Consider the following 25993-nt stretch of genomic DNA (forward strand, 5'->3'; position numbering starts at 1 on the left):
ATACCAGCTGAACTCTGAACCGGTCACATCACAACCAAAGAACAGCTCTGTAGCCCGGATGTTGACCTGTTGACCTGCTAGCTGTTGGACTCCGTCCATACTATCTGCTGAGAGAGATCCCGCATGTCAGCATCGTTGTCCTGTCCATCCCTGACCCTGCAAACCAACATCTGCCTGCAGCACTATTGGACCTTTAATATATATAGTTCATATATATATTTATATTGTTCTTAATAGATGGTTACTTGTTTACATATGTTGTTTTTGTTTGTTTATAACAAAAATAATTTAAGTATTTCTGATTCTGATTATGGATGTGAATAGAAAATAAAATATGGAGGTTGACAATGATACATAGTTTCTTTTCTTTATATTCTAATAAGTAATAATAGTATTTTTTTTCCCTCAGTGCTGATTTTATGTTGTTATTTTACACAGTATAAAGTTCTCAAGTCACCTTTAAGTGTATTGTAGGAACTTCCTGACTACAGTATGTCGTCACTTTCATCCTTTTTTGGACTACAACATGTCGGAAGTGACGTTGCTTGCCGTTGCGTCGCCGTTTGATCCGCAGCTGGTGACCAATCCTCCACGTCGGTAGTATCTCTGTACGGGCAACACTTGACTTCACCTTCGACCGTGTCATCTCCTCCTGCTGCCGTCGTCTCTACCTCAGTTAGCCGCTCGCGTTTTATTTGTTTTTGTTGTGTTTTGTTTTTTGTTTTATTTTGGAAGTAGCTAACTCTAATTATTAGTTATTTGTCTGTGACATTTTTGTTTTTTAAACCGTAACGACTGGTCCTTCTTTTTTTTCGGGGAGGGGGAGAATGTCAGACTTCGACAGCAACCCGTTCGCGGACCCGGAGTTCAGCAACCCGTTCCAGGTAACGTCAAGCTAGCCGCGTTAGCCACATTAGCACTGTGCTATCACATTAATACTGGTTGTCCTGTGTCAGGCGGCTTGTTGTGACGCTATTTGAGTTAGTTCAGACGTTAAATCACTTTATTTAGTAGACTTAACATTGGTACTTTGCCTTGGACTGCTGTGACATAACGTGTAAAGGTAGCAGGCAGTGTTGCGTTAGCCGTCTTTATGACTTCTGTTGGCCTCCCCGGTGATAAATTAGGGTGTTATCTCTGATACATTAGGGGGTCCACTCTGATACATTAGGGTGTTATCGCTGATACATTAGGGTGTTATCTCTGATACATTAGGGTGTCATCGCAGACACATTAGGGTGTCATCGCTGACACATTAGGGTGTTATCTCTGATAGATTAGGGTGTTATCTCTGATAGATTAGGGTGTTATCTCTGATAGATTAGGGTGTCATCTCTGATAGATTAGGGTGTCATCATTGATACATTAGGGTGTTATTTCTGATACATTAGGGTGTCATCTCTGATACATTAGGGGGTCCACTCTGATACATTAGGGTGTTATCTCTGATACATTAGGGTGTCATCTCTGATACATTAGGCCCTAATGTATCAGAGATGACACCCTAATGTATCAGAAATAACACCCTAATGATTAGGGTGTTATTTCTGATACATTAGGGTGTTTTTTCTGATACATTAGGGTGTTTTTTCTGATATATTAGGGTGTTATCTCTGATACATTAGGGTGCCATCTCTGATACATTAGGGTGTTATCTCTGATACATTAGGGTGTCATCTCTGTTAGGGTGTTTTCTCTGATACATTAGGGTGTTTTCTCTGATACATTAGGGTGTTTTTTCTGATACATTAGGGTGTCATCTCTGATACATTAGGGTGTTATCTCTGATACATTAGGGTGTCATCTCTGATACATTAGGGTGTTATCTCTGATACATTAGCGTGTTATCTCTGATACATTAGGGTGTTAATTCTGATACATTAGGGTGTCATCTCTGATACATTAGGGTGTTATTTCTGATACATTAGGGTATTATCGCTGATACATTAGGGTGTCATCGCTGATACATTAGGGTGTCATCGCTGATACATTAGGGTGTTATCTCTGATACATTAGGGTGTTATCTCTGATACATTAGGGTGTTATTTCTGATACATTAGGGTGTCATCTCTGATACATTAGGGTCTTTTTTATATATAAAAAACATGTGTTTTCCTTCATGTTGTGACTTTTCAGGTGAAATCACAGAGCTGCAAATGGGAACAAGCACATATTTGTTCTTGTTCCTGTTTTCAAGCAGATTTCCTGACTTAAGTCCTCTAAAATCTAAAAGATAACACACACTCCTACATGATGGACTTTCTGTACCAAACCACAGATGATAACAACTCCTGTGCTGGTACATTGTTTAACAGGCTGTAAACTGAAAACAGAGAAGTTAACAAGAGCCCGATCATACAGTAGTATGATTGTGGTTTCATTTTGTGCCTTTGGTGATGCTGCTGGCCTTGTGTCAACAGTGACTTGTCATGGTGAAAGCATGCATCTGATCATGTGCTCCAACAAGCCTGCAATGGTTTTCCCCCCTTCTCTTTCTGTCTTATCATATTTAGTGTACCAAACACGGGCACAAGGGCACAGCAGCTAGTTACAGTTTTTATTATTCAGAGTTAGAACAGTTAAGGGGATGAATTAATTAGTTTATTCCGCTCTAATTGATTAAATTACCTGCTTCAGGCTACTTAAATGTGAATACTTGCCGGTCTTTGTCTTCTGTGGTGGTTAAATGAAAATCTCTGAGTTTTAGACAGAATGAGATGTCTGAATTTGTCAGTTTTTTTAACCATTTCTCACTGCAGATTTATCTGTACCAGCATGTATGTCATCTGAAAAACGATAAGACGCAGAAGTCATAAAGATATGTTTCGCTATAGTGTGTCCACTGGAGAGGAGGGACACGTTTATTGTTATATTATTGTATTTGAACTTTCTGCCCGGTGCATTTCATAATGCTGTTGCAATTTATGGCAACTTATCAAGTGTTTTTATTTATGCTGTGGATTGTGTAAAGGCTGATATTCATTATCAAGATCAATATTGGCCTCAAAAATCAGACAGTCAGTCACTATTCTGACATTTTTTGGAGCAAAGATGAATCAATATGTAAACAATCACAACTCGCAGCTTTGTTTATCGTGGTTTGGCATACTGATTGTATTTCACTATATCACATTGTGAGAGAGTGATTGATTGAAAGTAAAAATCCAGGCTCTTAAATTTCAGATTTTTTAAAAACTTTTATTGGCGTTGAATGGTGACACCTTGTGCTCTATGTAGTGTTGTGGTCAAGACCAGCTAAACCGAGACCAAGTTAAGATCAAGACTGAGACAAGACCAAGACTTTGAGGGGTTGAGACCAAGTCAAGACCAGACAAGATTTAGCCTACTTAGGTAACTAACACCTCGCTGGCTTCTTAGTAAAGTGTAAAAGTATTTTCAGGTAATTATGAAACTGTGGTGGGACAAACTGAACATTATTAAGTGAATAATATGGAAACACTGGTGATAGCTCCACAGCTGTGGTCTTGAGCGGTCTTGAGCTAAAATCCTGAGTCCTCTTTTGTCTGAGAACGAGACAAGGACGGGTAAAAATGCAGTCGACTCTGAGATGAGACAGAGACCTTCAAAAAATCTGATCTCAAGTACTACAACACTGGCTCTGGTACCATTATTTCTGACATGTTAGACCAAGTGGTTAAAACTTCTAAAGTTTGAACCACTTGGTCTAACATGTCAGAAATAATGGAAGAAGTTCCCATAACTGATTTCTTTAGTATTTCTTTATGGAGATATTAAACATGTTTGTTAACCTGTTATCAGCACATCTGGTATTTTTAATATATAAACGAATAAAACAAATATTTAGATAATCAATCAGTTCATTTCCTTTAGTTTAGATCTCCCTGTGCATGATTACGTGGCTGCAGTAGCAGACGTCTTTCATTCTTGAGGCTGTAACGTGTCACAGAAACTTAAAGAGTCCTTCCACCATCTTACCATTCAAGCGCGTGGCGGCGGAAGACGCTGACGGCACAGTTTGACCTCACAGACACATGAGGAGTGAATTATTCATGGCGCCGCATTAACATACTGACATGAGTAGTGAACCCCTGCTGTCCTGCCATTTTCTGTCATTTGTTGGCTCACACTCGTCCGCCCGAGGAGAAACGGAGCTTTGTTCCCTTCTCTGAGCTATCATCAATAGTTCATGGAATCATATGGTGCCATCGTGGCGACATGTGGCGCTGGTATCCCCCCCTCTGGCACCTTTCCTGCTAAATTTCATCAGTCCCAGTCATGCATCAGATTGTTCATTCTGTTTTTGGCCTAATTACAGAAATTGGTCTCCCGTGTCCATTAATAAAAAGCACGGATATCGCGTTGTGTTGCCGGAGTAGCTGGATGGATTCGTCCTGCTGACCCAGCACCGAGTTACATATCGCAGCTTCGCCCTCGAATACAGTCCTGTAGGGCAAAGTGTGGAAGTCTCAGATAAAGTGTCATCAGATAGTGAGACGCATGCACCTGCTCATGCAAAGCACGGCGTCTTGTTTTAGTTTCAGCTACATCACGACGAGTTTGCCAGTTTGTGCCTGGTTAATCCACGAGCATTTTCACACAGGCAACAGGTGCAGCGTTTGATTTTCTCTTTACTATAAGACTTCAAGATGAAAACTCTGTGCATATGCATGTGTTTGCTTGGCTGTGTGGCAGGGCGACATTAAACTTTAAACACAACATAGCCTCAAATATTTATGACCCTGGTCTGGTGACAACTTGCAGTTTGTGTGTGTGTGCGGCAGCGGAAGAGATGCTCCCAGAAATTTAAGAGTCGGCATCAGAGTCGCTGAGAGGACTTCACTGAGACTGGATAAGGATAGGACTGCAGGGAGACGCAGATTGGATGTTAAATCTTGAGCAGCAATTTGAATGAAACTGGTGACTGACAGCAGCTGATGGTAAGCTCGTTATAGACAGAGAAGGTGTGATGATATCAGGAGTTTTTACATCCGCCAGCCGCCGTGAACCAGCTTGTTTGGGTCTGCTCGTCTTGCACATCAGGAGCGTGCTCAAAACATCGGGAAGCGTTTTTGTGCCGAGCGCAGCAAACCAGAAGAAAACAACCAAGTCTTCATTTTTTATTTCTGTCTTTAGCAGCCAGAAGCGTTTGCCCTCCTCCTGAAAAATGGACGCGGCTATTTATAGACGCCTTTCCGTGAAAATTATTGGAATCATCCCGTCTTTGCCAGTATTGAATTATAGGCCTGTTGCGTTTGAATAAAGAAGGGCTGTTTGGCCTCGATCTGGCAGAATAATGAAGGGTTTTTAAACTCACATGAGCAGTTTTACTTGTACCGTAGAGTTAGTACACTTCAGTATCCCCAGCGCTTTGTTAAGCCTTTCTCAAATTTCATCGAACACGTTCTCATGTGTTTTTTAATCTGTTTTCTCAGGATCCATCAGTGACACAAGTAAGACAGGCCGCTCCTCCGGGGCTGGAGGAGTACAATCCCTTCACAGATGCCAAACAAGTGAGTACTTTTACATTTAATCCAGTGGCAGTGAGTTCATATCAAATCAGTTTAGAGGATTAATGTAGTGTGTGTGTGTGTGATGTGATCCCTGTTGTTTCTGATCTTTACCACGATGCAGCTGCCGTGATAATAAAACCATTATTTCAAATTAAAGTTGCAGTTTGTTATTTAGCTGTCGTGCTTTTAAATTTCCACTGTAAGTAAATATTGAAGGACTGAGTAAAAACAGAAACTTGAGTCACATATCACGTGATTATTAAGACTATATGATATGTTTTATAAGATTCCTAAAACATAAGAACTAAAATATTATTCTGCTACTTAAAAGTATCAGATAGTTTTGCCTCTTCAGTCCTGCAAAAGTTATTCAGATGAATCGATCTGACTTATCAAAGCTCGACAGTCTATCCCAACTTTGAACAAGTGCTTGATTTGTTAAAAATTTTTTTTTATATATATATATATATATAGTATATAGATTATATAATCTCATCTATATGTATCTATATCATATAATATATATATATATCTATATAGATAGATATATATATATTAATTTTAAATTCATTTGTTACATTGTTAAAACCTTCAGAGCTCATGTAGGCTATTCTCTCTGCATTAATGAATGTTTGAATGTGTGTTATGTAGCCACCAGTAATATGCATTGTTAATATTTCTCCCCATACATTTTGATTAAAGTCAGTATTGTTCATATGTACTGTAGAAACAAACTATTAATGTTCACGTGGCTTTCGTTTTTCACGCTTTTGCAGCTTCAATCAACTGATTTCAATCTCAGACTTGAATAAAATCCTGAACTAACCTGATCTTTTTTTATTTTAATCTAGGAAAAAGAAGTAATTTCACATATTTTTTTAGCTTCCATGTTAACTTCAGTTCAGCACTGCAGATTCTGTCAAACCGGAGCTCATACTGTCATACTGTCGCCAGTTTTCTATGTTTTTATTGTTGTTTGTCCTTATGCAGCATTTCTGACATCACATCAGTCTGTTTGTGCACTGTAAGCATAACAATCTAGTTAACACAAATGCGTTTCCTCCGTAGTTGCCTGCGGGGATGGCGCCCAAGATTGCGGCACCCATCATGAACACACAACCCGCCATCATGAAACCCACAGAGGAGCCTCCGGCTTACTCGCAGCCTCAGGTATTGCTGACCACAATCTGGGCCGCACGGAGCCAAACACGCTGCATTATTTTACTTTAGCTTCACACTCTTTGGTCCTCTGGGAACCGTCGCCATCGTTCTGATGATATCGTCTGTAGGCGTGCAAGAAGAAACGCCTAACGGTTTAGTCCAGCATCGACGGCACAGATTCTGAGCGTGTAGTGAAGGCAGAAGATACGTTAACATGACAACTGGTTTCATGCTGAGTTTGAGGACGGAAAAGTCGCTCAGCGGGGAGGCTGTTCCTATCTGTGACTGGGCTTTCTAGCTGAACAAGAGACGCAGAGAGTGTGATAGAAATCCAGGCAGCCAGAGGAAACAAGTTGTGATGGCACATCTCATTTGCAGGCAGACTCCTGGGAACATGTTGTAATGATGTCTCTCCTCCCGCTGGTGCTGCCCCTGTAGAGAAATGGATTTATTCCAAAAGTTGAGACAGAAAATTCATCTTGAGCTAAAAAAAAAAAAAAGTCAACAGAGCGCACACTCGTGTGTTGACATCTGTTTTATGTGTGTGTGTGTGTGTGTTTGTGCAGGACCAGTCGCGAGGAGCTGCCGAGCTGCTGAAGAGACAGGAGGAGCTGGAGAGGAAGGCTGCAGAGCTCGACCGCCGGGAGAGAGAAATGCAGTCGCTCAATGCTTCAGGAGGTCAGCATCAGACTCCGACATGCAACCACAGATCAGTACTGTCACGACTGCAAAAAATCTGACGCTGACAGCAGGTTCATGCTTCTTTTTCTGCTGCCTGGCATTTAATGACCTTTATATAGGGCTGCACAGTGTGGCCAGGGCATCTCTGCATCTCTGCACCATCATCCATTTTCAATAATATTTAAATTCATACACAAATGACATCATTTTAATTTAAGGGAATAGTTTTGCTGAGAATTAGACGAGACCGTCAACCCCACTCTCGTGTCTGTACACTAAATATTAAGCTGGAAGCAAGGGGCAATTAGCTTAGCTTAGCATAAAGACTGGAAGTGGGGGGAACCAGCTAGCCTTGCTGTGTGCTGGTAATAAAATATTTAGTTAATCTGTGCACAAACAGAAATGTAAAAAACGAGAAGTCGTGGTTTTTACAGGAAGTTATCTGCCGTCGTGGTCTCCTGGCCGGGTGCAGTGACTGCTTCCCGTTGCCAGGCAACGAGCTGAGATGCCATGAAGTCAAAATAGCATTGATAGTATCTTCTTGATACGTTTTTTTTTGGTCTAGAAAATGGTGAAAAAATGTTGAAATCACAGTCAAAGATGAAGTTGATTTGTCCACAATGCAGAAATATTCAGTTTTCTGTCATAGAGGACTAAAGAAACCAGAAAATCTTCATATTTAAGAAGCTGAACTCAGAGAATTTGGACATTTAATCCTAAAAATGTACTCTAAATAATTAATGGATTATCAAAAAAGTATATACTTATCAATTTTTTGACTATTCGTTGCAGCTCTTGTAGTAAAAGTGACGTAGTAGTTCGTTTTAAAGAACCAGCCTAAGTCGTGTAACCTCTACTTCCAGTCGTTATGCTAAGTTAAACTAATTGCCTGCTGTACAGACGTGAGAATCTATCACTCCTAACTGTCGGCAAGAAGTCCTTTAAACTCCTGTAAACTGTGTGCGTTTGTTTTAAACCACATGAAGTCACACACGCCGTCTTCTTCTTCGTGTCTCGCTGCCAACTGCCGATCTTAAATAAACTGCTAATACAACATGGGATTAAGTCAACGCTATGAGAGATGCGTGATCCTTCCGCGATGTAAAACATGAACTCTCGTTTCTTGTCTCGTGTCGTTTCAGGCAGGAAAAACAACTGGCCTCCCCTCCCGGAGAAGTTCCCCGTGGGTCCCTGCTTCTACCACGACATCACCGTGGACATCCCCGTAGATTTTCAGAAGACTGTCAAGATCATGTATTACCTCTGGATGTGTGAGTATTTTCATTATATTCAGCGGCAGTTTGCTGAATTGTGATGAAGTGTCGGGGCAGCGAGGGTGGAGAATTAACCCAGATGACGTGGAACAAAACAAAATAATCTTCTTACAGCCAGCAGGAAGACGAGAGTTCATGTTGCACTGTGAAGTTTTCCTTCTAAAAACAGTTAAAAGGTTTAAATCGACTTCTCTGTTCAATAATTTAGATCTGCAGCTATCGAAGTGTGTCAGTAAACTGAATATCTTTGACACAACAAACGATTTGAAGATCATGATGGATCATTTTTTTACATTATTGGTACATTTCACAGAGCAAACAGTTAAATCAATGAACGTTTTAGACTTTAAAATCAATCAGCAGTTATTTACAGTCACCAAAGTAATCATAATGTTGAGCAGCTTTGCAGCCCCAAGTCGTCCGCAGATCAATGAAAAAGACACTTAACACACTCTGACTTATTAATTAGATGATGGCATGAAGCAGCAAGGCCCGATGTCGGCTATACACACCAGTTTATATCGGTGAAACATATTTACTTACATGCTGCTGTCACAAACAAAGAAATCTGAGAGAGAAAAGCTGTTAAATTCTGATTAATTAGGGAAAAAATGCTAACATTACATGATAAATAACAATGTATTGAGAGAGAAACCATCTAAAAGTCTCGCTCTGTCTCTGTCCCGGTTGTTGGGAACAGATGGCAAACTCTGCACTCTGTTCCAACTCCAAGGCCGGCTTGTTTTGTAATGACTGGTAGTCGATATATAATTCATAATTAGGAGTATTTCTCTCGGCCGTACACGCCGACGAGTCAGCGCGTTCGTACGTGCGTGCTGCTGCATCCATCTGCTCTTTGCTGCCAAAATAAAAACGCTTCCACCTCATTGATGAGTGTTTGTGACAGTGTTACAGTCGTGTACACTTCACTAGATAAAGACAGGATGTCTTAATATTTCTCAGCTCAAACTAGAAACAAGCTGGCGAGTTTGTTTTTCAGATGAACCTTCACCCGACCTCCTGATGAGAACTTTTACAGCTCCGTCTCAATGGTGGTAAAACAATTACAGCTCCCTTCTGTGATTCAGGGAGTGAATGGCTTCAAGTGGCCACATGACCAGCTCCGTGCTGCTGCAGTCATGTGGCCTGATGAAGTGACTCCATCGGTCAGATGATTGCTCAAAGGTCGCTTTAGATACTGATCCCCCGCCTCCATAAAAGCAAAGAATGTCAAACTCTTTGTCTTCACCGAGTAAAAAAAGCAGCACAGCCCACGCTCACTTCTGCCAGCAGCAGGCGAGCGCCATATTCCACACTGGGATGTAAATTCCCCCCCTCAGGTTTTACACACTCTCGCCAGCACACACTGCCTTGAAGACGCTGTTAGGACCCCAAGAACAAATGGTAATGAATGAATTATTAACCGTGCGTGTGTGTTCAGCTCTCCGTCCTGCACAGTATTACATGTTGAAATATTAAGCGTCTGCGTGCAGCAGTGTCAGGACACTGGACACTGCTGCAGCGGACAGCCTACTTTCCAAACTCTGACATATACAGTGACACGACGCTGCCGCTGCTGCTGCCACCGCAAAGCTCCATGCAGACTCTGACTGTACATGTTTTTTTTTCTACTTCAGTTCATTCTGGGACGCTGCTCGCGAACATGGTGGGCTGCATGGCCTGGTTCTGCGTGGACGCGTCGCGCGGGGTGGACTTCGGCCTGTCCATCCTCTGGTTGCTGCTCTTCACGCCGTGCTCGTACGTCTGCTGGTACAGACCGATCTACGGAGCCTTCAGGTAAAGCACGGTGAAATACAAAAAAAAACGCACGTCATCGCGTCATACCTGTCGTTCACCTGCTGGCTTCTGTTCCTCTTTCTGCAGGAGCGACAGCTCGTTCAGGTTCTTCGTCTTCTTCTTCGTGTACATCTGTCAGTTCGGCATCTACGTCATGCAGTGCATCGGCATCACTGGTTGGGGCGCTAGGTAAGAAAACGAGACGCAGAAATGTGTGTTTTAATTTTTAGTGTTACAAACAAACATTTATGACAGCAGGATTAACTCAATTATCTCCATTTCTTTCCTCTGATGGCGCTCTCGTCTGTAGCGGGTGGATATCGGCGTTGACCGGCCTGAATAGGAGCATCCCGGTGGGCATCATCATGATCCTCATCGCCGCTCTCTTCACCGCGCTGGCTGTCATGTCGCTCATCATGTTCAAAAAGGTAAGACGCACAACAAATCTGTTGAATTCTGTGAACGCCTCCTCGATTGTAGTTCACCCCTCCTCCTCTTCCACCTCCTCTACGTCAGGTCCACGCGATGTACCGTACCACCGGCGCCAGCTTCGAGAGGGCCCAGCAGGAGTTCGCCACGGGCGTCATGTCCAACAAGACGGTCCGGACGGCCGCTGCTACGGCCGCCACCAGGGCCGCGGAGGAAAGCTTCAAGGAGGGAATCTGATCGCGAAATCTCTCCGTCCAACCCTCGCCCTCATCCCTCCTCCACCCTATCTCTGCTCGAGCCAGCTGCCCTGTTTGATCGCACGCAGAACCCCCCCCCCCCCCACAGCCTTCTGACAATAAAGGGGCGCCACGATAAGGTCGGCCGTCCAGTCACCCAGGATTCAAACAGGGCGGCGGCTCCGGTTCTACTTTTACCTGCAACATTGTGCACTCTCATCACAGACTCTGAGACCCCGTCCCCGTCCCCGTCCTCACCTACACTGCACTCCTGCTACCACTCAACCAGCGTGCTCACCCTCATTTCCTGTGTGAGTTTGTGTGTGTGTGTGTGTGTGGTCAGCTAAATGAATGTTTGTGTGCCTCTTTAAACAGATTCTAATGTAGCCGAGTCAAGTCCGATTTTCTAAACTTAACTTTGGGCATTTCCCACCTTTATCCCCCGTGTGTCTGAGCCTTTTCCTTACATCCAACTAATCACTACTTCCTGTTTTTTAAATTAATTTATTCATCCAGCGCTCACTCGCTGTCGTCGGTTAATGCACATGTGCAGCAGCAGCGTTCTCTCTCTCTCTCGACTTATTTTTGCCGTTTTCCGAGCGCTCGACTCGACGCTGCTGCCCCCCGGTGGAGTGACTTTGTATCGTTGAAGATGAATGCTGTGCATTCCAGTTCACTGCCTTGCCTTCTACTTTCCGCTTTCCTCTGAATCCTGACATTTTGAAAGGGCGTAGTCTTACTTCCTTAAAGCGATGCGTCACCTGAGATCTGATTCGTTGAGTATCAAACACAGCAATATACGAATATATTCACATTTACTTGAAAAGAGGCGTCAATACTGCGTCGTGTCGGTCGTTACACCTGACCAAAATATCTCGACAGCTCTAAGATGGATCGCCATGAAACTGTAGAAACATTCATGATCCCCAGGTGATGAATCCTGCCACCACCAGGTTCATATTGGTGTTTTTGTACTCCACAAATATCTAAATTTCACTTTGGTTTATGACCAAAAGCCTGCGAAACTACTGACATCCCCATCAGCCTCAGCCGCACTTTGTGTGTAACTCTAATTCATCACGATGTGAGCGCGTCTGCACGCTGACACAGACCAGCTGGCACTCACCCTCGGTGAAACTCTTCCAGAACTGACGTGTTTGACCATACTTTAGCAACAAAAGTGCTTTTTTTCACTACATAACTAACTTGCTGCTTAAACAGCGAGTAACTTGAACGTTGGCTTCGTTGTGGGTTTGCAAACCGCTGAAAGTTGCTGCTGTGCAGTTGACATGCAGAGAGGACAACAGCAGCATTTCTTGGCAAACTAGAAAGACTTGAAAGTCTGATTTAACGTCACCTGACAAACAAATCCTGTCTGAAATGACGAGTTAGTGTTGTGTGTGTGTGTGTGTGTGTGTGTGTGAGTGCGATCCACATCTCCCGCCTACGAGCAGTGTTTGATACTCTAAAGATTTTTCCAGTGATCTGTCACTTTAAAGTATTCGTCAGCTTGAAATCTTTTGCCTATAACCGTCTGCATATCCATTTGTGAAATTACGCCAAGTTGCACTTTAAATCCGGTTATTAGATTCTTTGTCTGCACGCCGCGATCCGTGCAAGCGGAAGGATGTTTCTAATAATGGCTCCCCCCCACGCCTTCCTGCTCATTAGTGTAGATACTTCATTCACACGCGTTAACGTGCACCGAGTTCAGCGTCGACGGTGACGTGTACGTACACCCTGCATGTTTATACAAGTTGATCTGAAGAGGAAAAGTGTAACTCGTCTCCAGCCGGAGACTTACCTCAGATTCACTCAGGATGTGCTCTTCACTTGCATGACGAGGATAAATAAATATTCTACGAGATTGTATGAAATTAGACACAGAGTCGCCCGTTTTTTTAAAAATACGTGTGCTGTAAATCAAAATATTGCAATAAAAATTAAAAAAAACGACAAAAAACGGCCAGTGACGTTCTGATAAATCGCTTGCGTGTTCGTAATTTGATAATTGTGGATCGACTATCACTGAAGTTAACAATCAAACGCGTCCAATCTGAACCTTTTTATTTCTACGTGACCTTTTTGTGTCGCTGCAAAGAGGTTTGAATGTCTGAACACTCTGTCGCGTCTCATGTTTTAAACCAGTTAAGCCTTTTTTTGTATGTCCGTGTTCACGTAGGAGTGTAAATAACAGCAGAGTTCGGCCTTTCTAAGTCTTAAATCTGTGCGCAGGGCAGAGTCTGGATGTGTGTCTGGGATCCTGAAGCTTCCTGCAACATGCCTTTTTGTTTTCTGGTTTCAGTTCATGTTGTTTTTCCTGAGTCCATTTCTGTACAAAGCAACACGAGATTACACTTTCTTAAATAACAAAAAAATCTTCATAAATGTGAGAAAGACGTTTTAGACCGCAACGCAAACGTGAACTGTGTGATGTACTGTACTGTACTGATGGACTGTGGCTTTAAGCTGTGCTTCATAATCAACATGGTTTGTGGTAGAAACACTGAGAATGAAACTTTCATGAGCATCTCTAACAAATTTAATGAAATTATTGAGAGAGGAAGAAAAAAAACGTAGTGATAGTAGTCGTAGTGAGGGATGTTTGTATATTTTGTATGATTTTACAGATGGTCGGCTGTTCAAGCTCAAAAATTTCGCTGTAATTTTAAAGATGCACTCTGGTTTCACTTTAAGTCGCATGTTGAGTAGTTTTGAGTTTTGTATATTTATTGTATTAACACTGAATAAAATTCTCCTTCTGTACGTTGTTGTTTCTCTTCTTGTGAGAAGTTTTACAGTGCTGCTCATAAGTTTACAGACCCTTACAGAATTCATGGTTTCTTGCCCATTTGTAGGAGAAAATGAATGATGACACAAAAACCTTTTTTCCACGTGTGGTTAGTGGACAGTTGATTTATTGTAAAACAAATGTGAGAACTCAATTTAAACCAAGATAACAACAGAAATGACCCAATTTACCCTGATCAAAAGTCTACAGTTCCTCTTACTTTCCATTTCTTAATTAGTGTTTGAACAGTGCAACTGTTTGGCAATTCGATTTGTACAGTAGTATGACCTTTTCTCGCAGATCCTTTGGCAATTGCTTTGCTTTTCCCATGATTCTGCATCCAAGACATCAGCGCAGCACCACATGAGGGATACAAGAGTTTCTCAGGAGTCCAGCAACTCACTGACCTTTATACACACCCACTAATCACAAGCAAACAGATCACAGGTGAGGATAGTTACCTTTAATAGACATTCAATCCCAATTGTTTCAAGTTAGGTGCAGGTTATCAGGCCAAATTACAAAAGGTATGTAAACTTTTGATCAGGGTGTGGATAGTTTCTGTGTCATTGTGCTTTAAAAAGAGTAAACACAGATATTTCACAATACATGGCTTTGGCCAACCACTATCCAAGAGTGAAAGAAAACATTTTGTGTTATCATTCATTTTCTCTGAGAAACGGCCAAGAAACAAACCATTGCATCGGGATATGTAAACTTATGGGCAGCCCTGTATGTATGATGTGCTGAAGACGGCTTGCACTAGCAGCCGATAACCAGACGAGGTCAGCGGTGATTAAAGAACGTGAGATAAAAGTTCACGTCGGTGGAAATGTGCTGCAGGTTTTCTGCTGAGTAATCACTTCTCAATTAAAATCAACATAATTCTAAAAATATTTTTAACCTCATGCACAGCGATCCTTTGACTTGTACAGTCATATTCAGTCGAGGTATTAATGTAACTTGTGTTTACTTTTGCAGTACACAAATCTTCATTTGTAGAATGAAGGGTTGGGTTTATATGGTTTTTGATTGACAGGTGGGTGCTGTTAGAGATGCACGCTGTCCATTCTTTAAACTGTCAGTGGTAATTGCTACTTTCACTAAAATAGGTATTACAGTACTTAGATAGCACCTCACTAGTCTTTACACTACATATCACATTCATATATTCATACACCGATGACCTTCAGGTGCAATTTGGAGTTCAGTATCTTGCCAACTGGAGCTGCTCTTCTGATTACAGTATAAAGTTTTCTGTACAAATCACCAAGAAGATAACTTACAAACCTTTTTCTGTTTAATGGATCAGAAAATCACCTTTAAACTTTAAAGACTTCCACGATTTAAAGATTTTTCTATTATTTATATTAACAGCAGGAATAACAATCCTGCTGTAGTCGCCGGATAAAGATTTTACACACTCACACACTTTAAGACAATTGCAGGACAAGTGCTGAGTCCTCTGGTCTGCGCTCAAACAAACCTGTGTGAAATAAAGCAGGAAAAAGAGGAAGCTGGTAGCAGACCAAACTCACTGCCAACAGGAAGAGGTACGGTGGAAGAATAACTCGCAGGCTGCTCGACTCGAACGCCTTCATGCATCTCAGGAGTGTGTGAAAACAGCAGCGGCCTGTTGTTTGCCTTCTCCCTCTGCACACAGCTGCTCAGATACTGAACTGCATTTGACGTGTGTGAGTTCTGCAGCGAGCAGAAAGTTAACCTGTGTGTGCCGTACTTATACATGATGACACCAGCAATGACTTACAAACTTCAACAGGATAAATCCAGTGATTTAGATCTTAGTTCATCTCTGAACTCTCTGAAGACCAACACCTTAAATTTAAGCATCAGACTAGATTTGAACTCTAGTAATAGCAGAAAACTTTGTTTTCATTACGTTAAAATAGGTTTTTGTTACCTAAGAATGAGATTTTAGTGTCTACAGATGCCATGGGTGAAGAAAAATGTAGTAAATATATGCTTCAATTAGATGTACTTAGTTACTTTACACCTCTCTTCATGACAGACTACCTGAGTTCTTCCTCCACCAGGTGTAACAGGAAACTAAACTCAGAGGCCAAGGCCTCGTCCTCTTTGACTCTCTCCACGAAAAAAGAAAAAAGAAAATGAAAGACATTACAAACTACAAAAAAGCCTCTGGCTCTGAGACAGAGCCTGGATTTCTGCTGCACTCTTCAGATTGCATGATTTGTCATGTGCCTAATCTGGAAGTCATCAAGCGCTGTGTTTAGTTTGAGCGCTCTGGTGGAGGAAGGGAGCCACAGGGTTGTGCCAGAGACTCCTCTGTAGTCCACATGGAGGGAAGAGGGAAGAACATCTGGGCAGGGACTCGTCGATCTGTGGAGCATGTAACATTCGACTGCTATGGCTGCTCGAGGTGGCACAAGTTCGAAGTGATTCTCAACAACAGACTGTGTAAAACATGGACGTATGTGCACATGTGCATCAAAGCGTCCACGCTCTTAATCCTGCATAACTTTAAGCCTTAATATAACCTGAACAGGTGAGTTGTATATAAATTCACCCTCAGTACAGTTGTCATGAACGGGGAAATTAGCTACAGAGACCAAAACTGTTTTTTGTACCAGGCTGTAAACATGTTTATTTCTGCTGTCTAACATGGGGACTTATGGAGACTGACTCACTTCTGGAGCCAGCCTCAAGTGGACGTTAGAGGAACTGCAGGGTTTGTTTTTTGGCACTTCACCACAGCCACAATGGTTGCCGCATGTTCCCAACCTCGGGGGGTCACCAGATAAATCTGAAGGGTCGTGAGATGATTAATGAGGCAGAAAAGAAGAAACAACAAAAGTTCTTCTGCACAGAAACTTTGCTTTCTTGTTAAATATTGACTTGTGGACATCTGATGCACACACAACAAGACCTCCAACTAGCACATGAAATACATAATGTACTGTAGAAGTGCCTCGGTACTTGAGTAAATGTAGTTGAATATGAGGCACACACACACACACACAGTGACACACATGCAGAGTTCAGTTCTGCATCAGTGGAAAAACTGATCACCCGCTGGCTGGAAAACGTACCCACCCCCACCTCAAGGGCCAAACGGAGGTCTCAGCACCGAGGCTGGCTGCTCCACTTGCTGCATCTCCTCCCTCCTGAAAAACAAAAAAAAAACTCCCAAAACCTTTGTTGTTTTTTTGTTTTCATCCCTTCTCTTTATTCATTTGGCAGAAACAAACGGGAATAGATAGAACACTATCTACGGACTCGACACACTCCCTGAAACCAGACTCATCACTAAATAACAGCAATACTTCATTTAATGCGTCCTCGTCATTCAGTCCACATCTTTGTGCACAGATTACAGGATGACTGCTGAACGAGGACCAGACGCAGACCCCCCCCCCCAGACCCTTTTCTTTTTTTATTTCTTCACGGGTCATCTTTCAGTTTAAGGGTTTAAGGATTAAGCTCAACTTCACTCGTGAATAATGACTCCAAACGATACATTTCAAGGGTCCTGCAAACACATGAGTTATTCAAATAACAGTACATTCTGTAAGCTTTAAAAAGGACATCCACTCTGATTCTGTGAGTAGTTTATTCTGACTGAGTAGTGGTTCCCTTGTTGAGTTAATACTCACACGTGGCAAACAACAAAAAAACAAAAAACAAAAACAGATCCAGGTTCTCTGGTCGTGATCCGGTGACAAAAACACCGGTTTGTTTGTTTTTTTAAAAAGGCAAGAGTGACATCATCAGCCCAGCCTGGATCAAGCTGACCAATCATTCTACGATCATCGTAACTATGTACAAAATATATATAATCACACTTATTTACAGGACATGTGGTGACAGACAAAGCCTCTCGGGGCGTTCCACATGCTTTAACATGAATACAATAACAGACACAGCACCTCTAGTGGCAGGAAGACAAAGACACACACTGAGAAAAAAACTTGGCACTTGTAGATTTCTCCCACATACACGAGACAATAAAAAGTTTTAGTGGTAAACGATGCAAAAAAAGGGGGCTTCATGTCACAGGCCGGCCTTCAGGAGAAAAGGTTGATTGTTATTGGCCTGTTCCTCCCTTCTTCTTCTTCTTCTTCTTCTTCTAAAGTATCTCAGCCTCAGAGAAGGCAGATCAGGCTTTTCCCCTCCTCGATCTCCTCCTGGACCTTGTCGCTGGAGGTGGCGATCTCGGCCTGAGCCGAGAAGACAGCGCAGATGAAGGTGAGCACGGTGCCGCCCATGGCCGTGTAGAAAGCCCAGCCCATGGAGCAGAGCCCGGCTCGGTACGGAGCCGCGTCGGGACCGCAGTACAGCTGGACCTTGTCTGAACCCCAGCCAGCGGGGTACAACATCAGACCCAGGATCAGAAACAGACCTGCGAGAAGGGAAACAGAGACAGGGAAATGTTAACAATATACACGGCAGTCCAAACAACATAATGGGGAGTGTGGAAGTTCATTCTCGACCTTGGAAATAGTTGTTTGACAAAGAAAGCTTTACTCAGTATCCGCTTACGGGCTTTTTTCATCCACGGAGCACGGGTTAAGATTTCTTCTTTCTCAAACATAATGTTGATTTTAAGAAGATTTCAGCGTACTGTGGGGACTAGTTTGTCGGGCTATTGGCTAAACGTTGATGATTGAAATCATCAGTCGAGGAGTCGACTTTCGTGTCGTGATCAGCTGCTCCAACAAAAAAAGCTGAGCTGAAAGGCAAACCTCTCCATTTTTCCAGCCCATCCACGTTCCAAACTCTCACCTACGGCCAGAAGAATGAGATCGCGGATACAAGCGGTCGAAATGAGACATCTGGATGGAGCTGAGAGTCGAAAGGAGCCTGACAAAGGAGGTGGTTCGGGCATCTGTTTAGGATTTTGGTTGCCTTCCTGGAGGTGTTCTGGGCACATCCAACTGGGAGGAGACCCCAGGGCAAACCCAGAAGGCCGTCCAACCTAAGAGGAGTAATCCTCTGGAGACTTTATGCCACATTTATTGCAATCTTACCAGTTATTTAAGGGAGGTTATACTCTGAACCAATGTGCTTCTGTCTATGATGATGACTGCAGCGAAATTATCTCTGTGACCGCCATCGCTCTCTGGTACGAAAAACATTTCCTGCCAAAGTGCCATCGCGGCGTTCAAAGCATCCCATCAGGGCGAAAAGAAATGTAACACGAGGCAGAAATGACTTCCTGTCGACTGGTTTGAAATGTGACTGAAGATCACGGCGAGACCTCCCGGAAGGGGAGACGTAAACCTGAATCCCGACACACATGCCTGTCGGAAAACAACAGGAAAAAGGTAGCCGAGGGGTTTTCCCCGGCATGGCCTGACCCTCCGAGCATCATGTGGGGTCACTTCCTGTCATACGGTGACCCACTTCTACTGCGACACCTTAATGCTTAATCCTGACCCACATACACAAAAACAAGCTTGGCTCTTCATGTCATTTTTTTAAACGTCACGAGGCTTCATCTGAGCAGACCTCGTCGCCCGACCAATCAAAGCTCAGGAGGAAACATTTACAATAATGCGATTACGGATAATAAGCGAACCACGCGGCTTAGCTCCGAGCAGACGGTCTCTCTGCTTTGTTTCATAGAAAACAAACGTAGAAGTGAAACTGTCATCCTCTCTTAATCTTTCACTCTCTCTCTCTCTCTGCTTCCTTTCTTTCCCCTCCCATTCTCTCTCTCTCTCTCTCTCTTAAAGCGCCCAATATCGTATTAAACAAGGAAATGAAAACTAGGTCATAAATTCTTTCCACATGTTGCTGCATTGCCCTGACGTCCAGACCGGCTCCAGTGATGGATTGAAGGTATGGTTTTAATTCCCCTCCTTAGACCCCCCTCCACACACACACACACACACACACTCTCAACCCTCCCTCCCCTACAAGCTGGACCTTCTAACCTAATATCCCGCTGCACTCCACCCTCCTCAGCCTCGCTATTCCCCCTGCACTGGCTCTCGTCTCCGTTAACTTCCAAGCTGTCAATTCTCCACCATCAATCTGATTTCTGATAGCTGCCACCAGTCGCCCTCCTCCCTCCTCTGCGCTAACCTCTGCTCCCCTCAGACGTCACCCTGTAATACAGCACAGCGGGGGCCTCTGCAGTGCTGCCGCTCAGAGAAAACAGGCTTTTCCAGGAAGAAGAGCTGGGTCCCCACCCTGGGATCCACATGGAGTGAAACTAAGGAGAACAGACAGCAACAGGGCAAAAGAAAATACTGGCAATCTGTCAGTTATTTTCTCTGTTAAACAGCCCGAGGTGATGTTTTGTTCAAAACCAAAAAAATATATTTATTTACTCTTAAAGTTAAGACAGGAAAAAGCAGAAAATGTTTGAAATTTTTGCAGCATTTTTTACTTTCTACTCTGATTGTATCTTAAAGTTCCTGAAATAGTTTCACTTGATGACTAACCGCTGACGTTATTGTCTGAACACTAAATCACTTCTCAAACTGAGATACCACAGTGTACCACTGGAGATAGCAGAAGATTCTCTGAGAACTAAATGAATTTTAATACATATGATATCAAAATACTACAAGAGTTTTGCATTTCCTGTGATATTTCTCTACATATCAGCCTGCTACATAGTCAACAGCAGTCAAATAAATAATAATATTAAATAATCTTGAACCTGGCTCCTGCGTGAACTGTCTGTTAACCACTGACGGTATACGCCAAACAAGCTCAAACAAGCCATCTATAACAACACCTAATCCTGCATAACTTTAAGCCGTAATATAATGTGAACAGGTGAGTTGTATATAAATTCACCCTCAGTACAGTTGAACGGGGAAATTAGCTACAGAGACCAAAACTGTTTTTTGTACCAGGCTGTAAACATGTTTATTTCTGCTGTCTAACATGGGGACTTATGGAGACTGACTCACTTCTGGAGCCAGCCTCAAGTGGACGTTAGAGGAACTGCTACTTCCACATTGGCTTCATCTCACAGCCACGGAGGTTGCGTCTTATCAATATCACGTATGTGGCTATGAAACAGATATTTAAAAGTCTGTTGGACATATTATAAAACCGGCCACAGACAGTGTTTTCAACCAGCTCAATTCAGATAAAATCTCCTGGCGACAGTTGTTGTTTCCAGCCAGCAACATCTTGGTTTGCTGGCTGGAAACGGGAGGGTTTACTTTCAGCCTACCTCGACCTGAAATCAAGGACCCATTGTTGTGAAGAACCACTATGAATGTGGAGACTGACTCACTTGTGGACGTTTGAGGAACTGCAGTTTTTTTTTGGCACTTTGTGATTTAAACGTTTGTCCTAAGTTGAAGGAACACTGAAAAATATGTTGACGTCTCCACTGACACTTCAGGTTCACTAAGATAAATCTAGAACAGCCCTGCAGTAAACCGCTCCTTCATGACGGTTATAAACAGACAGTTTTATGATAGACGGTAAGCTGTAAACCTTCGTGGCCTTTGATGGTTATAGTAAGTGTACTAAAGCTTCCTGACTGAATTAGCATTCATTATTGATTGTAAACACTGTAAAAATGGAATCAAATTCACAGGAATCCTCTTTCACAATCAGCTGAATCAGTAAGTTCTGCTTTTGCATCTTTAAAGTTCAGTATCGTCATCGCGACGGTCATTCCTGTAAACTAATGTTTTGCTTCCCCTTACTTCCAGCCTGGAGGGTGAGTCACGGTCAGTGTGATTCTGTGATTCACGGCTGGAGGGAGAGTTTATGGTAGGGTGATAAAAAGTATTTGACACCGAACGCACAAGAACTGGAGACAGTTTTACAGCCCAGTTTGTTTGCAGTCTTGTCCCTAATCCTTTTTACGTCGTAGTTTGACACGAGTGAGCACGGCGTTTCAATAAACGTACAGAGAATTCACTTACAGGTCGTCCGTGAGCCTGCTGCAGGGTACGAAGTTTACCCGACTGACCTCTCGACAGAAGACCGTCTGTTTTAGCCATCGGATCGCGTAAAGTAAGACGAATGGATTTACCTTCAAGCCCCGAGCTTGAACTGACCGTCACTTTAATGGCATCTGAGAAAATGCGGCCGTCAGAAAGTGTGTCATCGGGGACAAAAGAGTCCAAAGTAAAAAAAAAAGTGACATCAGTGGATGTGAAGATTAGGTTAATAGGCTCTGGAGTTACTCCAGTGCGATGACGTGACCATCTCTGGCAACTGCATCACAATCTTCCCATCTGAGGTCAATCACTTCCCCAAACATCTGCAGTCTGGCTCCAGTTTTCTCATTACCGGAGGGTCGGCACGAATAGTGGAAATAGTGATTAGTATAAAGTCGGTGTGGTAGTGCTGGTGGTGGATATCAGTGAGGGTGATATCATTCACAGGCCTCGTGAGGGGACGGCAGACAAACTGAAGACTCTCGTGCATGCCGGCTGATTGACTGATGTTGGAATAAGGACAGAGAAACATCAGCAGTGACACTGTTACATGTCAGACAGGAGGTTTGCCGGCTCTTATCTCTTCCTGTGGTTGAAATGAGTAAAGGGTTATCGGCCTTCGGCCCCACAGCCACGAAGGAAACGCCGCCTCCTCGGTTTGTTTGAAGCTCCTTTCGCCCCCTTTCCTCTTCCACATCCTCATCCTCTCCACAGTGAGGAGACTCTGCGGTGTTTCCCTACTTTCATTACCTTAGCCATGTGTCACGGACTCCCAGTCCTTTATATAGACGGTAAAGAGAGGTCTTTCAGGCCTACAACTGACTCAATAAACCCTTTTCCCAACAGTCATCACTAGGCATGGCGTGCTTGTTGGGACTCAAACACAAGAACAATGCTCTGCAAACTTTGGCTTGCTCAGGTGGACTCTCTCTTGGTATCTGATTTTGGGAGGTTTACCCTCCAGAAACTCCAAAACTCACCAGTTAGTCCTCATCCTCGAAGCTTTTTCTCTCGCATGAATGAAATACGTCTTGAAAATAATTACTATTTGGTGATGGAAAAAGTTCATGGAACAAAATATACTGCTCCTTTTATTTCCACGTCTTCTCATAGTGAGGAGTTTCTTGTCTGGGGTCATGTAGCTTTAGCCAAGTTTCGAGCATAATATTACATTATATAAGCGCTGCATGCAAGCCATCGAGCCGTGGCAGTTTCAGACACAAAACAAGTCAGCTCTGAAACATTAAAGTCAGCGGGAGGAAAAGGAGCTGAGCTCTCAGCAAACTCGGCATTAATTAGCTGCAGATGAAACTGCGAGCAACAGTCGTCATTCCGGGCTGACAGAAATCGATAGAAACAGCCTCTTGTTGTTTACGTCTGGGTGGAATCAACAGAACCATTGTTCCACCGGTTACAGTTGTCAAACTGTAGCTCAGAAGCTCAACCAAAAGTTGCATAATTAGCGATACTTTGGGGAAAAAACATTTAACTGGGAGTGGGTGGACAATACCGTACTGTCATATTGTGGATTTTCTGGGTGGCAAAATCTCTGACGGCTGTCAAATTTGTTATTGCCTAATAATATATTGTCAATCATCAACCCGTAAAATGAAACCTAACGGAGATAATAGCATCTATTGTGTCCTGAATAAACACTCACATTAAGTTATTTCAAGCTTATTGAGCCATTCACGACTCACTATGGAGGTCAGCAGGCCTGCGCTGAGCTGGGTTTACAACTCGGCACGTCCTTCACCACACACCCACCTTTTTTCTGTTTGGGCCTGCACCAAATAAACAACTGTGGGGGAGGACAGCCATAATCACCAGAGGAGCCGAGGAGCTACAGTCTGTGCAACAACAAAAAAAAAGAGGTGGTTCAGGGACCGTGATCTCATGGCCTCCTCCCTTTCTGTAATTCACCACGAGATCTGGCCCGTCAGACACCCCGCCGGCCTGGACGCAGCCTACACACTCCTCACACACAGACGGAGATACGCATGCGCGTTCAAGCTCAACAGAAGAAAAAAAAGCTCCAGCTGACCCGGCGGAGAGTAAATATTTGGGTGGCAGTTGCTCCGAGTGACAGCGCCGAGGGTGGAAAAACAGTTCAACAGGAGGCTCCACGAGAATCAAACACATCATTCTCAAGAGTGGGAGTTGTGGTGCCGGTAATGAGTGCGTTCGGCTGAAACTTTTCATTTACCTTGATGAATGCTGGACGCCACAGGAATGAAGAGGAACAACAAAAAAGGTTCTGAGTCGCATCTCATCTCAGTGGATCTCAGAATCGATAAACACACTGACAGAATCGGGGGGAAATAAAGTCATGCTGATATTGTTTGGTCTGGTTCGGAGGTGTGTACTGACACTGTGGTTGTAGCCACACCTATACTATGTGGGACTAAGGGCTGGACGTTGTGCTCGACAAGAACTAGCTCGACCACAACGGAAAACAAAAGTACTCGTTCAAACGTGGTGATAGCGGTTCAGAGTCTCTTCTGGACTCCGGGTCTAAAGAAATGCAAACCCTGACGCTTTCTCACCTCCACACACCTGAAATGTGAATGCCGGATTGACCGTCTTGGAAAGTTTGATATAGATATTGTCGGATTCAACTCCCCAAATGAGAATCACAAGTTGTTGGACCATCTGACAAGCAGTTCTGATTGAGTATACTCCTAAAATATTTGTTCACTGACACAAACCTGAGTCAAACACCTGTATTGTATAAGTATTCAAAGTCCAGATGCGTTAGAAATCGTGACATCTTACCTGCGATCCCTTGCAGCAGTCCGCACACGTTGAAGATGCTCTTCTTCATGATGCTCTGGAAGCACATGGTGAAGACCGAGATGAACGCCACGGCGCACAGTAGCAGGATCCCCGCAGCCAGGAAGATAGAAGTCGCCTGCCAGAACCCGCTAGCAATCTCCCCAAAGTGTATGGCGTACGGTCCGCACAGTATTCCACGCTGCAGGTGGGGCAGCTTTATACAGCGGCCGTAGATGCCTAAAGTTGGCCTGTAGGCCTCTCCGGCTGTGGTGGCCCCATGGGGGCCGAAGACGGCATCGGGCGTGCGGGGGAATCCCACCAGCCAGTCAGTGCTCATGAAGGCAATGAGCTCTCCGAACGCGGCAACGATACTCAGCAGAGTCCACAGCATGGAGCGGCAGGTGACAATCACATGGCACATGCTGACGGTGGCTGGAGTGTCCCTCTGTTCAGGTTTCAACACTGCTGAAGGTTGGAGTTCGATTCGTGGGGGAGGCCCCTGAAAAGACCGAGAACTGAGGTCGCGATCCTTCTCCGGTGGAGTTGTGAAAGCGAGTGAACACTTCACAGGAAAGAGTAGGTGACACTGCTTCACTCAGAAAGTCCAAGTCAATGATTCACAGTCTTGCCTCTTTCCTCTTTTTCTTTCACTTCTTATCTTCTGCCGGGTGTCGTTTCAGCACAGCTGTTGTTCCTCCTCCTTGAACTCGCCCGCCTTCTGTCGGCTCGGTCTTCAGACTCTTATTCAGTCTGGTTTTTGGTGTCTACATTGTATTGAAGTTGTGTTCCCTGAGCCAGCCAGCTGGCGTCACATCAGACACACCTAAGACATAAAACAGAGAGACAGAACAACAGGGTGAGCGCTTTAATTGCATGTACAAAGTGCAACTGTGTGTAAAAAAAAAAAGAAAAAAAGCTCTAATCAGTCATTTTATTTCGTTTTATTTGAGGAAACGCAGCTCTCCTGTTTCTCCTCCGTCATATTTAGGAAAGCAGAAGTGCCGGGTGATGAGGAAAGTGTGGAGGAGAAGCAGAGAGGGAGAGGAGGAAGGGAGGCTTCTGGTGTCGATCATCAGGAGATCATCAGGTCTAATGAGTTGAGTTCATTTGAAGTGGGCCTCTTCTGTTTTCAGCGTGTTTATGTTTGAGGATTTGTGATCAGTGCTCTCGTCATGTTCTCTACTCCCCAGTGGATGCGCATGACCGAGGCTGTGAAGATGAAAACTGGAAAAACATCCAGTGTGTGTGTGTGTGTGTGTGTGTGTGTGTGTGTGTGTGTGCTGTGGAGGTTGAGATGGGAGGGTTAAAAAGAAAAAGAGACGTGGAAACAGCGGAATGAAAAGCGGATGCAGACAGAGAGAAAAACAAGCCCAGAGGCCTCTCATCAGGCAGCCCACACAGCTGACCTGAGGTCAGCCCAACGGTTGATAACACAACGGCTGTCCGGCTGTCACAC

General features: G+C 43.6%; 2 protein-coding genes across 5 annotated transcripts in view; one reads left to right on the forward strand and one right to left on the reverse strand.

Moving 5' to 3' along the window:
• The window catches only part of LOC104926618 (secretory carrier-associated membrane protein 1), a 14887-nt gene extending 1051 nt beyond the window's left edge, over positions 1 to 13836 (forward strand). The window contains exons 1-9 of one of the 2 annotated variants that reach the window (XM_010740514.3): positions 550 to 884; positions 5415 to 5492; positions 6561 to 6662; positions 7220 to 7331; positions 8477 to 8605; positions 10246 to 10405; positions 10493 to 10594; positions 10716 to 10833; positions 10922 to 13836. In XM_010740514.3, the coding sequence (XP_010738816.1) occupies positions 828 to 884; positions 5415 to 5492; positions 6561 to 6662; positions 7220 to 7331; positions 8477 to 8605; positions 10246 to 10405; positions 10493 to 10594; positions 10716 to 10833; positions 10922 to 11071 (1008 nt within the window). In that variant the 5' untranslated portion in view covers positions 550 to 827 and the 3' untranslated portion in view covers positions 11072 to 13836. Of the gene's footprint in view, positions 1 to 549; positions 885 to 5414; positions 5493 to 6560; positions 6663 to 7219; positions 7332 to 8476; positions 8606 to 10245; positions 10406 to 10492; positions 10595 to 10715; positions 10834 to 10921 lie in introns of those variants that run through there. The other variant, XM_027282156.1, reaches the window with a different exon arrangement.
• Positions 13837 to 17273: 3437 nt separating this feature from the next.
• Positions 17274 to 25993, reverse strand: part of lhfpl2a (LHFPL tetraspan subfamily member 2a) — a 37356-nt gene continuing 28636 nt past the window's right edge. For all 3 annotated transcript variants that reach the window (XM_027282250.1, XM_010740515.3, XM_010740517.3), the window contains 2 exons: positions 24538 to 25360; positions 17274 to 18242 (listed from right to left, as the gene is read on the reverse strand). In XM_027282250.1, the coding sequence (XP_027138051.1) occupies positions 17986 to 18242; positions 24538 to 24958 (678 nt within the window). In that variant the 5' untranslated portion in view covers positions 24959 to 25360 and the 3' untranslated portion in view covers positions 17274 to 17985. The remainder of the gene's footprint in view (positions 18243 to 24537; positions 25361 to 25993) is intronic.

This window comes from Larimichthys crocea, chromosome IX, assembly GCF_000972845.2.
Source record: "Larimichthys crocea isolate SSNF chromosome IX, L_crocea_2.0, whole genome shotgun sequence".
NCBI classification, from domain to species: Eukaryota; Metazoa; Chordata; class Actinopteri; family Sciaenidae; genus Larimichthys; species Larimichthys crocea.